The sequence below is a fragment of the Cavia porcellus genome, unplaced genomic scaffold (genome assembly GCF_034190915.1).
Source record: "Cavia porcellus strain 051 isolate PalLab524CR breed Dunkin Hartley unplaced genomic scaffold, mCavPor4.1 scaffold_11, whole genome shotgun sequence".
NCBI classification, from domain to species: domain Eukaryota; kingdom Metazoa; phylum Chordata; class Mammalia; order Rodentia; family Caviidae; genus Cavia; species Cavia porcellus.
In genome coordinates, this window is record NW_026947494.1 from 68540328 (window position 1) to 68557609 (window position 17282).

Consider the following 17282-nt stretch of genomic DNA (forward strand, 5'->3'; position numbering starts at 1 on the left):
CCTTCCTCTCACCCAGCATTTTTAAACACTGACCATTCATGTCAAACACTAGCTTTAGGCTGGCAGCATTGGAGATCTTAGTCAGTGGAAGAAACTGACTTCATGCGTATAGGAGCTTCTGTTTGCTACTTTCTTGTTGCTTGGACAAAATACACGACACCCACAAGTACAAAGAGGAATGGTTTATTTTAGCTCATATTTACAGAGGTTTCAGTCCACAGTTAGTTGGCTCCAAGCAGAGCAGCACTGAAAAACTAGTTCATGGCATGGTAGACAGGAGGCAGCAAGCGTTCCTTTCTTTTTTTAATTGTATTCAGGCCACAAGCCTGTTGGTTAATGCTGTCCACACCCAGGATGAGCCTTTCCATTGTCCACACCTAGAGCTATGCTAAACCAAGCCATGGATTAACCCATTTATTTCATCCATAATTCAGTATTACACATCCATGGTTCCCCAAGCCCCATCTATGAGTGCATGAGGTCTTGGGAGAACATCTAGATCCAAGCCATACTAGAACTAATGGTTATCAAGTGCCTAAAGCACATTGTTATTATTCATTCACTTATTCAAGAAGTGTGTATATATATACACACACACACATATATATATATAGAACAACTGCTGTGATATAACTTGGCACTGACAGTGCCAATAACACTGCATGATTGACAGTATAGTCCTTGCCCTGAGATTGTACAGTAGAATAAAACAAAAAATGTGATGTTATCAGTTTCTCAGATGCACAAGACAGCTCCCAGCAGAAGGGATAATTCACCCAACTTTATAGGAGTGGTACAGAGTGCAAATAGGCTTTTCTCATGTCACTGTGTTACTTTTAGCTGACTTTTGAGTCACTGGTAGAAATTATAGGAATGAGCTTGGAACAAATGCTTACTGAGCAGAAAAATAAGAATGTAAGAATTTAGGGTAAGTAGGCAGGCATCTCAGTGTTTTACCATACTTGAAAGTTTGGATATAAGCCTAAAAGTAACAAGAAGTCACTGGGAGTTCCAAGCAGAGAAGTCATGTGATCAAATCCAAATTTGAGAAAGGAAGTAGAGACAGCTAGGAACAGTTGTGCTAATCTAAGCCCAAAATGGTGGGAGCCTAATGGGTAGAATGAGTGGGAAGGTGGCATCCTTGTCATAACAGTTGGAGGTGGAAGTAATTTGATGGGAGAGGAGTCAAGGATGATTCCTGCGTTTGTGCTTTGAGTCCTTGTGCAGGAATAGTGGAACCTTAATGAAGGTGCAGAATGCAGGAGGGACAGAAGGCAACAGAAGAGAACACAGGCCTGGCTTTGGAGATGTTATTTACACCGGAGTAAACCACTTCTCAGCGGAGTCTTTAAACTGGAGCTTAGATCTACACTGTTATAATTGCAACGGAGCTTTTGCTTTATTTGATTTTTTTTATGAATACTTATCATTGTATGTTGAACAACTTCTGTTGCCTCGGTATTTCAGAAATATTCATTCCTCTCGGAGTCTAGCTAATTGTTAAATTGTAAGGGAATCTAAAGTTAAGCTCATTTTAATTTTTTTCTAGTGAGGTATAATTCATATACCAGGAAAAGCTTGCATGTCAATTTTTACATGTCTATACACACACCCTGTTATCACTACTCAACTCAAGCTATAGAAAATATTCAGTGCTATGTCGCCAAAAATTTTTATAATCAGTAATTCTTTGATGTTAATGTAGAGTAAGTAAAAATTATGTATATGTTTCCAACAGAAATGAAGATTTTATATGCACTAAAAACATGTACAAAAACACAGTATCTTTCTGCATGGCAGCTAAAACAAAATAAAGACTGCAGGGCATTTATAGAAAACAGTAATGAATAAGACCTAATCACTATACTTTATAAGGTAAATAAAACTCACAAATAAAATGCTGAGCAATGAAGTGTGAGAAACTAATCACAAAATTGGGGCTAGGGAGTTTCAGTTACATAATTAATGATAAATTTAGAAATAGACAAAAACGGACTCAATGTGACAAGGAAGGCCAGCAACTGTCTTTGGTGAGGAGTGTTACTTACTCTACCTTAACATCAAAGAACTACTGATTATAAAAATTTTTGGCAACATGCACAGGTAGGTAGGTAGGAATAAAGACAAGAGGGAAGAAAGGAAATATAACTATCTTAAAATACTTGAGACTGAGTAATTTACAACGATGAAAATTTATTTGGCTCGGCGTTATAGAGACTAAGAAGTCTAAGAATGAGATGAAGCATCTTCTTGGGACCTGGTATGGCCCTTTTCACTGCATAATAGCGTTGCTAAGGTGAACACAGGATGATGAAGCACGCCAACGTAGACCTCTCTTTCTCTTCTTGTAAAGCCAGTAATGCCATCATAGAGACCCAACCTGTCTGATCCTAATTACCTCCCAAAAAGGCCCACCTCCAAGTACTGTTAACACAGACTTTTGATTAAATTTTCAACACCAATTTCTGGGATACACATTCAAATCCTAGAAGTAATCCAGCTTTAGAAATTAAATAGTTTCTGTGCCTTTATTTGTACCAGCTTTAAAAATAATCCACTATTATAACATAAATGCAACATTGCAAGAATAAAATAAACTAGACATAAAGGTTAGTATGAAAATGCTGATTAAAAAGTCAGGTAGGAATGAATTTTGCTACTTTTAGAATACTTTGTACTTTTCTTATTTTATCAGTAGCATTAAACATTGAAGAAAAATCATTAAACTAATATATTTTAAATGCATCTTACAGTGCTTTTGAATCTGTCTCATATTTCTCAAATATCATACTAGATTTATTTATTCTCTGTTTATTTTTATTTGTTTATTCTTAATTAAAACATTGGTGGGAAAAATAAATGTAATGTTTCTGTTTCTCAGAAGTTTGATATTCTTTGATTCAGTTGTAATTCTCAAATGTTTTTGAGGATCTCAGATTTTCATCAGCAGGTTTGCAAATAATCCCTGTAGACTTTTAATTAATTATTCTATTACCATGTCCTTAAAAATAAGCAAACAAACAAAACAAGCATTTATATCTGTTGGTGGGCTTTTAAAAAATAGAATAAACATGAAGCATATTCACAGTCTGTGTCTGGTTGGTCCTTTAATTTAGATTTCCCCTTATTTTTGCAGATACTTAAAGCTTCAAAAAGACTGCCCCTTCTACTGCAGGAGGACCAGCCTAACCATACGCTCCAAAAGATGGCTGTGATAGATCTTGTGAAGTAATTACTGAGCAGATCAAGATCTTTGGGAATGAACACTAAAGATGTTTTGTACGAATTATAGTCCACTAGCATTTTAGTGTATTTTTTTAAAACAAAAACTACATGTTATGTTACATTCCTGCATGTCCTTTTCTAATAGCATTGGTAGATTCATTTGGTTTCTCCCCCCCCCCCTTTTTGGGACACAGCTTTAATCTTACCTGCATTTATGTGTATTTTTTAGATGATTATATTGATGATGTAGCAGCAATTGTCTTGATAGGGTTTTAATAATATAATATTAGTAATTAATGCTTACTATGTCAAACTACTTGTGTAAATGCTGCATTAAATATGATTTGAAATTCTTTAAGTGCACTTTGCATTAGCACCCTTAAAAACACTAATAGAGGTCATCATCAGCTGTGAAGATTCTAAGTGTATGTATCTACACTGATATTCTTATCAAAAAATTTCTGTAATCTTTGAATATTCAGGTTATAACACAAATTTTGAGATTTTTTTGTAGCTTTTATTAGAAAAATTTAATATTTCAAGGAAGTAGTTAAATTACAGTTATTTATTTTCAGAATGAGAGAGGACACTAACATTTCTTGTCAGGACATAAGGAAAACAAATAACCTGCTGAAGTGTCTAAGGCAAAAATGCTTTTTGGCACCATAGATGTAGGTTATATTTAGCAGTACTGTATTCAGTATTTATTTAAAAAGTAGAAGATCTATATATAAATTACTGGTACATAACATAGAGATTTTTTTCTTCTTTGGCCAATTAAGCAATGCCCTTAGGCCACTGGAAACTGTGCAGTGTTCTTCCTAGATAAACTCAGTAATGGCTTTAGATAAGTTGACTTAGGATTTATGAAGAGTATTCACTAAGTCCGATGCCTGCTGCTATTTCACAAGGAATGAGCCACTTTGTTTCCACACTGAAGATTTTCTTCCATTTTTAATGTGGTTTTATTTTTGGCTCAGAAATGGTTGCTGCAATGAAAATAGTCCTTAGAAAAGAAGATAGCTGCAACATCATTTTGAAATAATCATGAACTGTAAGAATAATCAAGAAGAGGTTGCTTTATGGGTCAGAGGTACCTCTTGATTATGTTATCCCCCCACCTTTTTAAAGATAAGGAAACTTGTTTCTGCTTTTAGGGTAAAAATTAAAGAGAGTCTATTTTTAGCATTATAAATTATACTTATGTATGAGTTTTGCATGATGATTTAATGTGTAGTGAAAACCTGGAATAAGTTATAATAAAAGCAATAATTTTCTAAAGCTGTGACATGGTGATACAGAGATGATATGCATTATAAGGTCTTCTATTGTAAATTATAGGACACTAGTTTTTATAAAGCCATATTTTTATAGAGAAACTTAGGAGTGATACAGAACTGATGAATGACTAAATTAAGTTGTACTGGATTTTTGTAAATAATTATCTCTAGAACTTGAAATTGAGGATTCATTATGCTGTGGTCAATTTCAAATACTTTTTAATGCCAGAAATCTAAGTTAATGAGTTGTGTCTTTCCAAATATGTGCCGTATTAGGCAACGTCAATGTATTTTCTAAAAATGTAAATGTCATCTGTTTAATGTTATTTGAGTGCAATAAAATGCAGAAGTATCCTATATTGTCATTATTTTGAAATACCTTATTTCCAATTTTGTTATATAATAAATCAGTCCATTTTATACTGATTAATATTTTAGGACAATAGCACTTTGGGCATCTAAAATTACAAAAGAATATTTCATCCCCTTTGGCTACCTATTTCTACTATGTAGTGCTTACTTTGCTTAAGCATATTCTACCGTATGACACTGCTCAGAAAGAGGACTAGAACTTTTTTTTTTATTTAAAAGGAAAAAAGAGAAAAAACAAAACAAAAGAAAGCAGTGTAAGGGTACAAGTAATATAGAACTAGAAAAAAAAACAGTAAGAAATCAACAGTTAATAGATTACACATTATCATCTTAGAGATAGTTGCTTAAGTCACAGGATCAAAGCATACAAAGAGGACATTCAAACAGAGAGACTGCAAACAGTTGTGTTCAGTAATCCAATCCAAACTGTTAATATGGTCTTCTATGCAACACACCTAAACACCCTTGCTGTTGTATCCTTCAGGGCACTTTTCTTTCCCTCTCTTTTTTACAACAAAATTTACACATTTTGGGTTTTATTGCTCCTTAGTTCTTATTACTTTTTTTTTTTTTTGGAAGAGAATAAAGTCAAATATGATAAAACAAAGCTGTCAGTCAAAACCAAGGATAGACATAGCACATGATGTAAAACCGGGTACAAGGTTATCAACAACGGTTACCATAATGCCTCTTGCTTTCTTAAAAAGAATTGTCTATCTCATTAGGTATTATAAAGTTGAACAAAACAGTAGAGAACAAGACCAATAAAACTTAAACCTTGTAAGCATTACAGGACTTCCAAAGAACATAATAGTCAAACCAGAATGGGCATCATAGTGAATCGTACTGCCTTCAAAGTAGTTGCCTATACCCTCAAACTTGATGCTATCATATAGAACGGAACAGAGTCTAATCAGTCAAAACAAGATAGTGGGAGTATTACAGGACTTCAAATCAAGTTAATAGGAAATCAAAAAAGTTACTATAATGTATCCTAATTTTTAAAATTTTTCCCCTTAATTAAAAAAATCATAAAAAATAAATAATTTTTTTAATGAATAAAGGCGAGATTGAGATAAAAGAGGACATAACAACATAACAATACAGGTCAAAGCATGACTGTTTCAGCAACCTAGTCCATCACCGCCAAATAACCCGACTTAATAGTAGTTACCATAGTGTCTGTCTTTTTCCTTGAAATATTTGAATATAACTTCATATACTATAGCTTCAAATATATCCATATGAAGCAGCCCAGAATAAAGCCATTCCAATTAATAAGTGAAAACTTCATAAGGCTTCAAGGCCACATAATGGGGAATCATGAATACCACATACTTTTATATATTTGAATCATTACTTACATTAGGGAAACTATTCGGTATTCACACACGCGAGATTGATTTATTTCACTTATGAGTATGATCTCAAGCTGCGCCCATTTATTGGTAAATAGCTCAATGTGATCCTTCTTCATAGCTGAGTAATACTCCATTGTATAGAAATACCACGGCTTTTTTATCCATTCCTCAGTTGATGGACACTTGGGTTGTTTCCAAGATCTGGCAATTACAAATTGTGCTGCTATAAACATAGGTGCACATATATCACTGTGGTATGATGCTTTCAGTTCTTCTGGGAATATGCCTAGAAGTGGAATAGCTGGAACAAATGGGACTTCCAATCCCAGCTTTTTGAGAAATCTCCAGACTGACCTCCACAAAGGTTGTACCAGTCTATACTACCACTAACAGTGTAGGAGAGTTCCTTTTTCCCCACAGCCTTTCCAGCATTTGTTGTTGTTGGGTTTCTTGATCCTGGCCATTCTTTAAGGAGTGAGATGGTATCTCAGTGTGGTTTTAATTTGCATTTCTCTAATGACCAATGATGATGAGCATTTTTTCATGTATTTATTTGCCATTTGTGTTTCTTCATCTGAGAAGTGCGTATTCATCTCAGATGCCCATTTTTGCATTGGATCTTTGAATTTTGGGGTCTGAGTTTTTTTAATTCTTTATATGTTTTAGACAAAAGTCCCTTGTCTGAGGGGGAGTTCACTAAGATCCTTTCCCAGTTTGTGGGTTTTCTTTTCACTATGCTAGAGATTTCTTTTGACTTGCAGAAACTTTTTAATAAGAAGTGGTCCCAGCTATTGATTCTGGGAAGTATTTCCCATGCGGTTTGAGTCCTGTTCATGAATTCTCTACCTACCCCTAAGTCTTCAAGGTTTCTACCCAATTTGTCTTCCAATAGATTTAGTGTTTCTGTTTTAATATTCAGATCCTTGATCCATGTAGATTTTAGTTTAGTACATGGTGATAGGCATAGGTCTAGCTTTAGTTTTCGGCAAATGAAGAGTCAGTTTTTCCAACACCATTTATTAAAGAGACTGTCATTCTTCCAGTGAACCTGCTTGGCTCTGTTATCAAAGATAAGGTAGTTGAGTGTGTTTGTAGTTGTGGTTGTATCTTCTAATCTATTCCGTTGATCTTTGGCTCTGTTTTGATTCCAGTATCATGTTGATTTTCCTACTGTTGCTTTGTAGTATAACTTCAAGTCAGGGATTGTGATGCCTCCTGCCTTGCCTTTGCTGCTTAGAATTGCCTTTGCTATTCTAGGTCTCTTCTGGTTCCAGACGAATTTTAGGAGTGATTTCTCTAGATTTATAAGGTATGTTGATGGTATTTTTATTGGGATTGCATTGAAGCTGTATAACAGTTTTGGGAGAATGGCCATTTTCACAATGTTTGTTCTTCCTATCCATGAGCAAGGGATGTCTTTCCATTTTCTGAGATCATCTTCAATTTCTTTTTTCAGGGTATTATAATTTTCCCTGTATAGGTCTTTCACTTCTTTTGTAAGAGTAATTCCTACATATTTCAATTTTTTGCTTGCTAGTGTGAGGAGTGTAGTTTCTCTTATTTCCCTCTCTGTGATTTTGTTGTTAGTGTATAGGAATGCTATTGATGAGGACTAGAACTTTTATAGATATTGATTCCATGCCTAGAAGTATTGATTATTCCATCATGAGAATTCCTACTCCCATTAATTCCCATCATCCCTGACTGTCCTACTAATAAGGATATTAACTTCACCATGACTGTATAGACAAAGGGCAGAACAGTGTATGGAAGTTTCTCTTCTCTCCCTTTTCTTATCTTTATTCTTTGGCTATAAAAATAACTAGATAAGTAAAGAGAAAACTCCTGGTTTCTTGAAAGAGTTGTTTTTACCATTAAAATATCCTGAAAAAGCAAAGAAAACCATTTTGAATAAATCATTTCCCTTTGACTGAGTGTACTAACTCTGCTGATATTTAATATATGTTAGGAAGTTGAATTTTCTGAGCAGCTGGGTTTTATGCCAGCTGAGAGATGAGTAGGTGGAGAATTGGAGTGGTGGAAGCTTGTGTCAGCTATGGAGTATTCATGTATTCTGGGCAGCAGGTGGAAGTAGAAATCTGAGGAGGGAGGCACACAATGGGCAGAAGACCAGTTAGGAAAACTTGCTGGTAATCTGTTGAGGCTGCGGGCTGAGGTAGGAAATGGTGTGGACAGATGTGGGAGCCCGGCAGGCTGGGACCACGGAAGTATGCAAGGTGGGTGCTGAGGCGGGAAGCAGGGTCAGGATGGATTTTGAGGATAGTAGGTGCGCGTTATGAGACCGAGAAGAGCAAATGAGCCTGTGTGCAAATACGCTTTCACTAATTTGTGCTGGGTTCAACAAGAATGGCACAGTGGGCAGATGAACACCTTACCTGGACCTTGATAAAATACAGTGTATCTAAATCCAGACATTCTCCTTAGTAAGATTCTCTTTCATCTCCTTAACACCTTCCTTCCTCCACCAGTATCTTTCTTATCTACTAATAGTTTCTTCTACTTATCATTTTTTTAAAAAAGATTCAACATATTTAGGAAAACATGTAATAATTGTCCTGAATCTGGCTTTCTTCACATAACATGATCTCCAGTTCCATCCCTTTTCCTGAAAATGACATAATCATTTGTTACAACTGAAACCTGAGTTTTTTTTTTTAAAGATCAAGACCCCAGTCTTTTTTAGTAATGCTTTCCTTAATAGTGTTGAAAGGGGAAAGATGAGTTATGTTATTGTAGAAAATGTAGTACTTTTTCCCTTTTTGGATATAAAGAAACATAAAATGCGAGTTACAAGTGAATTTGTAATTCTGTAATTTTCAGGGATGAGCTGAGCATTTAGCTTCCTTTTACCCAATGGACCGCCATTGCTGTGATACACAGTGTGATTACTTAGCGTTGGTATGAAGTACAGCATTCAGTCTTTTTTGCTCTGCAGTTCCCAAAATAATCATTAACTACTTTCAGCCTCAGTTTCCTTGTCCATACAATTGTAACTGGCTCCTGAGAAGTCTGAATGGGGTAATCTGCATTAAGCCCTTAGGACAATGCCTGGCATCAAGTGGGAGGTCAAGTTACTTTCTTCAGCACAGTGAAGTCCTCTGAGGTCTCCCACAGACTTAATAAACTACTGCTGCATGATTAGCTGCGCAGGATGCAGCAAGTTAAGCCAGAGTTTAAGGAAATCTCCTTTACCTAAGCTAAAGTTAAGCACTTAATACCAAAAAGGCCCAAATGTCTACGATGTATTTCTTCTTTTATATTCTAAGACATGAGTCTCAGAACTTTGCTTGTTGATGTGAAGTGAGGGGAAAGGGGGAGACAACAATGAGAACAGAGAACTTTTGTCCAGGCCTCAACTGATTTGGGATATTCTTGCCCTTTCCTTGATACTGTAGAGTAGGGAGAAAGATGGTGGCTCTTTTTCCTGGGAGTGTATCCAGCCATATTCCCTGAATTTCTGGGAAGAAGAGGGTCCAGGGCTTTCTGTCATCAGATTAGTATCTTCCACTTTTATTTTCAATGTGACCAGTTCAAGGCATTTTTTCTTTGCCCCTCTAACCTGCCAGGAGTGGAAAAATCTGTGAAAAGCCCCAGACTTCCTTTATGACCAGTACCTACCTGTTCGATCTAGGCAGTTTAGGAACTAGTTGTGTGATTGATTTTGTTTTCCAAGTTGTATTAGCTCACAGTGATTACAGAAGGATACGGAAAGTAATACATTTTCTGAAAGCAGTTATATTCTTATTAGAAAAATAACTCTTCCGGGAATAAGATTGTTGATGCTTTTCTTCATTGCTGTGTAACGTCTATCACTTGCTGTTCCAGGCATATATTAAGAGTTCAGTTAATATGTACTGAGCAAATAGTATTGTTTGGTCTAGTTCAGCTTCCTTATTTTATAAGGAGGTTATAGTTTTATTAGCTATAAAAACTCATAATAAAAACATAGAAATTTAATAAGAGATAGTCACAGCTAAGAAGCCTCGTAAATGAGTTGAAAATATGGAAAAACTTCCTAGAAACTGAAACTTACAGGATAACAAAAATCAACCCAAGAAAACAAGATCATCAGAACAGATTGTATACTGACCTATAAGTTATCTGTGTTTATTAATATTCTGTAATTTCTAATTAAAACAATTGTTTAAAAAGGCTCATTTTAAAACATTTAGCAAAGATCAACAAATATATACATATATGAAATATCACAGAATACAATGAATGTTTAAATTTTTAAAATTATTATATAAAGGACACATTACCACTAATGCCCCTCAAAATACTCCCCCTGGCATTGAACACACACTATCAGTTTTGCATTTTCTGAAGCAGTTCCGGAAGTCTTTTTTCATGAGTTGCACTATTGTGGCAGCTCGGGTATCCTAACCTATTCACAATACTTACTTTGCATGGTTATTTTGACTTGGAGAAGAACCAAAAGTCACATGGTGCCAAATCTCTGCTGAATAGGTGGACGAGGTTGTGCTAATTTTTTATGTACCTGCCTTTGCATTGGTTGGCACTCAGGAGCAGCCTTCACTGTGTTTTTAATCAGGCTTTGTGAAGATTTTCACAAGAGGACTACCAGATCTGCTTCAAAAAGTGTCAAGAATGACGTGTGAGGTGAGGGGGAGTGTTTTGAGGGGGATTAATGGCAATGTGTCTTTCTCCATAATTTTTAGAAAAATTTATGCATATACCATTTTTATTAGCTCTTTTATATTGTATGTGGCTTTTTTCTTGTGGCACTCCCAAGAGATATGTAAAGTAGGAGTAAAGTCTATAAACCCTACTCTTCGCAAAAGCTGAAACTTCCATGTGTCTATCCTTTTATTGCTCTTTCTGAAAAAGTATGAAGTGGTACAGTGGAAGGAACATGATGCTTTGGAATCTTTTAAGCCAGTGGCCTTGATAGCTTTGGAAATTATACAGTAATTTCTCCACCTAATTTCTTTCCTCAAAAAGACCTTCCCTGCAGGCATCATGAGACAAAAGAATACGTGAACAATAAGAATGTGTGGTTAGTGGTCAGCCTGGCACCCTAAATTTAAAAGTTACTTCCCCTTTCTTCCAATTTTCTAGCATCTCAAAGGAGCAAAAAGGCTTGACCTATAAAAACTCCCTTCCTGTGTCAGAGCCTGGACCAGATTTGTTTGTTTATGTTTTCAAATTGATATGTTTCATATAGATAAATGTGGGCAACTTGGTTCCCATGAATCACTGATCTGTGTGAATGGACCCTTGATAGCATCCCTGATCACATTATACTCTCTTGCATCTACTGTGGAACAGGATAGGATCTATGATTTTTTTATCAGTCTTCCAAACTGCCACATCCTCACACCAACATGTATGTACACATACATTGTCTTAGTTACTTTATGCTCGTTGGTGAGACAAAATACCTGAAGCCCAAAGTTGGGAAAGGAAAGGTTTATTTCTTACAGTTTTTGGAGGTTTCAGTCCACACTCAGTTGGCTCCAAGACAGGCGGGCATGGCTGGGCTGCAGTTCATGGCAGCCGGCAACAGCAAACTCGAACCAGCAAAGAGAAAAACACACCTTCTTCCTGCCATTACATCACATCCTGGCTCCACCCCTATATGGGTGGAGCACTGACACCATCAATCCAAGCACTATACAATGAACCATCACATATGAACAATGTAAACTCATGAGGCCTGGGGGACACAAACATAAACCATGACATACATGTTCCTAAAATGACCTAAAGATTTTAAGTACCTACTGGGACTATCAGTAACTGGTTTCCCTTGAGAATTAACTAGCTCTTTTATTTGTGAAGAATTAGGCTGGATATTAAGTTATAGGTATATAAATGAGGTAATGAACACACAGTCAACTTAGGTTTTCTTTTTTTTTTCCATATGAGGCTTGGATGTTTTTTCACTAGTATAGGATGCTAGTGGGTATGAATGCTTTCAGTAGCCCCACTTGTGGAAGAAACACTGACCAGTGTGCTCGGGGCAAGGCTGACACTGGTTGAACCTCTCATTATGTAAGGTGATGGTGCACACCTGTGCTTCATTTGGCGCAGGTACCCACAGTGGGTCACGTGCATTTGTATGAAGTCCTTTGGGATTGCAAGACTCATAGTCCAAAAAAGGTGACGTGCTCCATTTCTTTATGCACACAATGCTAATATGAAAGTAGTTTTATGGTTTAGTAGAGAGTAAAAATATTGAAGACGTTTTGATGAAAGTCTTCCTTTTGCCACCCCAGTTTGCCTTTATGTCTATGAAGAAATTTAGAGTTAGTGCACATCATTCATTTTCCCTTTTAATTTTATTTGGTTTTTAAAAGTTTTTGTTAGTATGTGTGATTACATGAGTGTATTCAGATATGGTGTCATATCTTAGTCTTCTTTTCCTTTCTCTTCCTGTCTTGCTCCATTCTCAGATCCCTTTCCCTTATCCACAAAATCTATCTACCTGTTTCCTGTCATCTTTCTTTTATTTTGCTATTTAAGTTATGTATAGTTGGGGTTTCTTATGTAAGATAAACATTATCTGATAGACTGGGAACATTTAGTATGGTGTCTTCACACTTGGTGGTATGGTTCAGTGACTCATAATTATAAAATCATAAATTTTAGAATTACATATAGGTAATTCAGATGAGCCTAAATTTTGCTATTTTGTAATATTTTTCATGCATAAAGAATTCAGGATTTAAGAATATTGAATTATATGCTCCAAAATTTTTAAAATTTCATTTAAATATAGTTCTGTGTTTTGAAATAGTGAATGGGGATTATACAGTATTTACTTTATTTTGTCTTTAATTTTCAGAAACAAATAGAAAAACAAGTGATCCAGGACAAAAAGAGAAAGGTGAGATTGTCAAATAGCCTTTAAAATATACATGGAAAAAATTCATACCATTCAAGTATATGTAATGATTTTATATCAGTAACTGAAAGAAATGTCTACTGGTTTTATTATTTCAATAATACTATCAATAAATATTTATTAATATTCTTCCTAAACATTATGTGCTGAGGTTTAAAGAGATTTCTTGTAATCTTAGTTTTGACATTAACTATGTGTGTGTGTCTTTAGGAAACTTGCTATACTTAGCTTTCTCACTTTCCTTTGCTATAATATAGAAATAATGAATACCAGCTTCATAAGACTATGTCTCTAAAATAGTAATTCAATGAGAATAACTGTAGAATTCTTAAGGCACTGTCTGGCACAAGGGCAATACTTAGAAAATATTAAATATAATTTATTGTTAATATGTTGTCAACTGTGCTACATACTAGACTTTAAAGATAAAGGTATCTTTTTTAAGGAAATGAATTGCTGGAAAGAAAGATACACAAAGTTAAAACCACATTAAAAAATTATCTCTGCCTTTTAAAATTTATTACAAAGCCAGCCTAGTAAATGTAATAACCCATAGTACCTTACTTCAACTTTTGCAGAGGTTCCTAAGCTTATTCAGAATGAGAAAGTATATTTATGTTAAAAAATTATGCAGATGGTCACAAGAGAGTGGTTACACTTTTGGTGAGCATCAAATGACAAAATTTTTCAATGATTAAAAATACTTATGTTTCAGTAATACCTTTCAGTTATAGTAATGAAAGCAGCACCTACACTTAAGAAGGTATAACATACATTGTATAAAAGACCTTACTTGGTTTGTGAATAAGTACTTGGTGAATATATGCAATTGTTGGCCTATTGACTATAACTTCATTGCTGAGAAATTTAGATTGAGGCATCTCACGCATGTATTTTTTTCCTAATGAACATTTGTCTTTAATTTTGTTAAAATAATATATAGTTTAACAGGTTGATGTTAGTAATGTGAAGCACCAGTCCTTACCCTTCTGCTTCCTGTCCTCAAGTCCCACTCACTCACTTAATTTTAGGTGTTTCTTTCTGTTAGTTCCCTATGCATTTCTAAACAATTGTCATTTCTGCAGTTTTTCTATTCAATATTGGAAACTGTTGATTGACTTTATTTTATAGATGACTGGGCTAATGTGATCATCACATTCACATTAGCTCTCTGCTGCCATTCCTCTTCCGTCTTCCAGTATATTTATAATCTAGAGTCTAGTAGAAAATGATAAATCCTAAGGAGACAAAACAAAGCTTGTGGCAATACTAATAGGAGCAACATATTGGAATGAGTGATTTCCTTTACTTCATACACTTCCTTTACTTGGCTAGCCAGATGCCAGGCTGTCTGGGTCTCTCTTCTGCTGTCTCCTGTGGTTTCTTTTTGGGCAATTTAAATAGATGCTCCTCATCTCTCTGACTTAAACACTGAAGGCCACAGGTCATGGTCCTTAACTATGTGTCCACATATATGTATTTCCCATGACTAAATTCTTCTGCACCCCAAAGTTTCCAAGGTCTACCCACAGCCCGGGTCTCTGTAGAACTCCAGACTGGTGTGTCCAGCTGTCTACCTTCTGTTTCCTAATGATCTCAGGAGAGCGATAATCACTTCAAACTTCAGTATAAAACTTATCCCCCTCAAAGCTCACTACTCCTGTAGAGCTTTTCTTTTACACTTCCTGTTGCTCCATTAGAAGTCCCACCTGCTTTCTCTTCAGGAAACAATGAGATTCTAGCCTCTCCCTGTCATCTTCGGCTGTTCCTGCTAGGTCCAAGCCATGAACGTGTCTTACCTCCTAACTGGTCTTCTGGTCTCCACCTTCATATCTGTATTCTTTCTGAATACAGTGGCTATAGTGACTCTTTATCATATAGGCTGTATCCCTCTAACCTCTAGCCATCTTCCTTGCAGTAAAATCCTCTGCAGCAGTTTATAAGGCCTTGCACAAGCTGTTCTTCCCTCATTTTCTTCCATTCATTTCCTTTCTAGCCTCATCTTAAGTGTCTTTCACCTTGCCTCCTTAAATTGCAGCTACATTAGCTTGCATTCCAAGCACACTCTTTGCACTGGTTGTACTATTCAGGTAAAAGGGTCTTTGCACTGGTTGTACCATTCAGATAAAAGGCTTCCCCAAAACTATCCACATGGCTTGTTCTGTTAATCTCTGCTCAATTGCTGTCCTCTAAAGGAACCACCCTGACTCACCTTATTTAAGATTATATTGTCCTTACACTCTGTATCCTGGGTCTTTGCTGTAGTTTTCATTGTTTTGTTGTCACTATGTAATATATTTGGTAGCTGAATTGTTTAGTGTGTATTGGCTGAACTTCTCTTGGAATGTAGTTTCTGTGAAGTCATGTTTATGTTTCTTTTGCTCTCCTGGACCTGCCACCATGCTGCACACCCTTCAGACACTCTGTAAATACAAAAATCTACATGAGACTTAAACATTGAATGGGTAAGGCACATTAAGGAGCCTGCGCTGCTGTCATCCTTAAAGAAATCAAAGCACTTATGTGGGTCTCTGTGTCTGTATGTGTCTAAATTCAGTTAGCAATGGAACCATCAGCACCATGTTTTGAGACCATAGAGTTAACAAGGAAAAATACGTATTTTAAAGTTCCTTAACCTTTGATTCCTTTATCTAGAAGGGGAAATACTTTACAGGGATATGTCATAGCAGAAAGATTAAGATGAAAATAATATCTGTAACTAATAGTTGCAGTCTGCTGCTATTTCTGTTATCCAAATTGAGTCAACTACTGTTACCCAAATACCTGACTTTATGTTGTTTCAGGTAGTAATTTTATTAGTTGACTTGGAAATCTAACATACTGTGTCAGTTTTTTAATTTAGCTAAGATGCAACTTTTTAAAAAAATCCACATTATCATAATTATAAAAGAAATTTTTAGCCCACAGAATAAGACACCTAAAGTTTAAGAATAAAAATCATTTTTAAATGTAATAAACTTCACTTTATGAAACAATCTCTGATATGATCCATGTCACTCAGTTTGGCTGAGACTACTGGAGATTCCCTCAGCATGGCTCCAAGGTAGAGCACTGCCTGGTAGGCTAAAGCCATGCTCAGCAACAAGTCCAGTCGTGTTTCACCTCTTAAGAGCCCAGGTGCTAGAGAGTACCCATCTAGCCCAGATGCCAGAGAGGAAAACGTAGTCTTCTTCCTGTATTCATGGTTTCCTATCTTATGTTGCTTAATGAACCTTTTTAAGGAAAACTGGTTTTCCTAACAGACCTTTGTTTTTACCTCCTCCCCATGTGTTCATCAGTGGGGTTGTTTGTCAGGTTTAAACCAATCCTGCAGATCACTCATTACATATAATTTTAAAAGCTCAAATTTCCATGGCTTATATTTTACCCTTATCACTAATTTAAGAACAGGTTAGTGGTACATGAGGAACTCAGCTCCTTTCTTGCCATTCTGCCATCAAGCTCCTAAAGGACTTTCAACCCCCAGACATCATTAGCCATGTCCAGATAACAGGAAGGAGTATTACAGAAGGAGGAGGCTTCGTAGAAGTCCTACATTTAACTGAAAGAATTTTGTTAATACTAAAATTCAGAGATCTACTTCTGAAGAAGGAAACAGTGAATGTTGTGAGATAACAGCAGATATGTTTTATCACTTTTATTACCACAATATACTCAGTCACTGTATATGGGGAGTATGGGTACTGTGATGCTGAACAGCTTGCCAAGTTATCAGAATATACATATTTTAAAAACTATCTACATCACTCACAGAAAAATATTCCAATTCCTCATTCCCATGTCTCATCTGCTTGTCCGCTACATACCAAGCATCATTTGAGACAAGAGCATCCAGGTGAAAGCGAGTCAGAGAGACATCTTGCTGGTAACGACTCACATCCAATAGTGAGGCCAGCAGCACAGGGAAGTAATATTCCCACCCGCACTGCTGGGAAGGAAGCAGCAACACGTTTTGAAGCAGGAAGGGGTAGACCAAGGGAGGGTGACCTCTGACATCTGTGATGCCATCTAGGCAACTGTGCAAAGACAAGAACAGTGCTGGGAATCTGTAGCAGCTGTACCTCAACAAGTTGTTTGTATCATTGAAAGCTCTAAGAGATTCACCATCACTGAACTAAAAACACTGCAGCA

The 17282-nt window shown here is 36.0% G+C and overlaps 1 protein-coding gene across 15 annotated transcripts in view; it reads left to right on the forward strand.

Annotated features, from left to right (window-relative positions):
• Nucleotides 1–17282, forward strand: part of Asph (aspartate beta-hydroxylase) — a 288087-nt gene that overhangs the window by 103253 nt on the left and 167552 nt on the right. For all 15 annotated transcript variants that reach the window (XM_063258447.1, XM_063258446.1, XM_063258435.1 and 12 more), the window contains one exon: nt 13071–13112. In XM_063258447.1, the coding sequence (XP_063114517.1) occupies nt 13071–13112 (42 nt within the window). The remainder of the gene's footprint in view (nt 1–13070; nt 13113–17282) is intronic.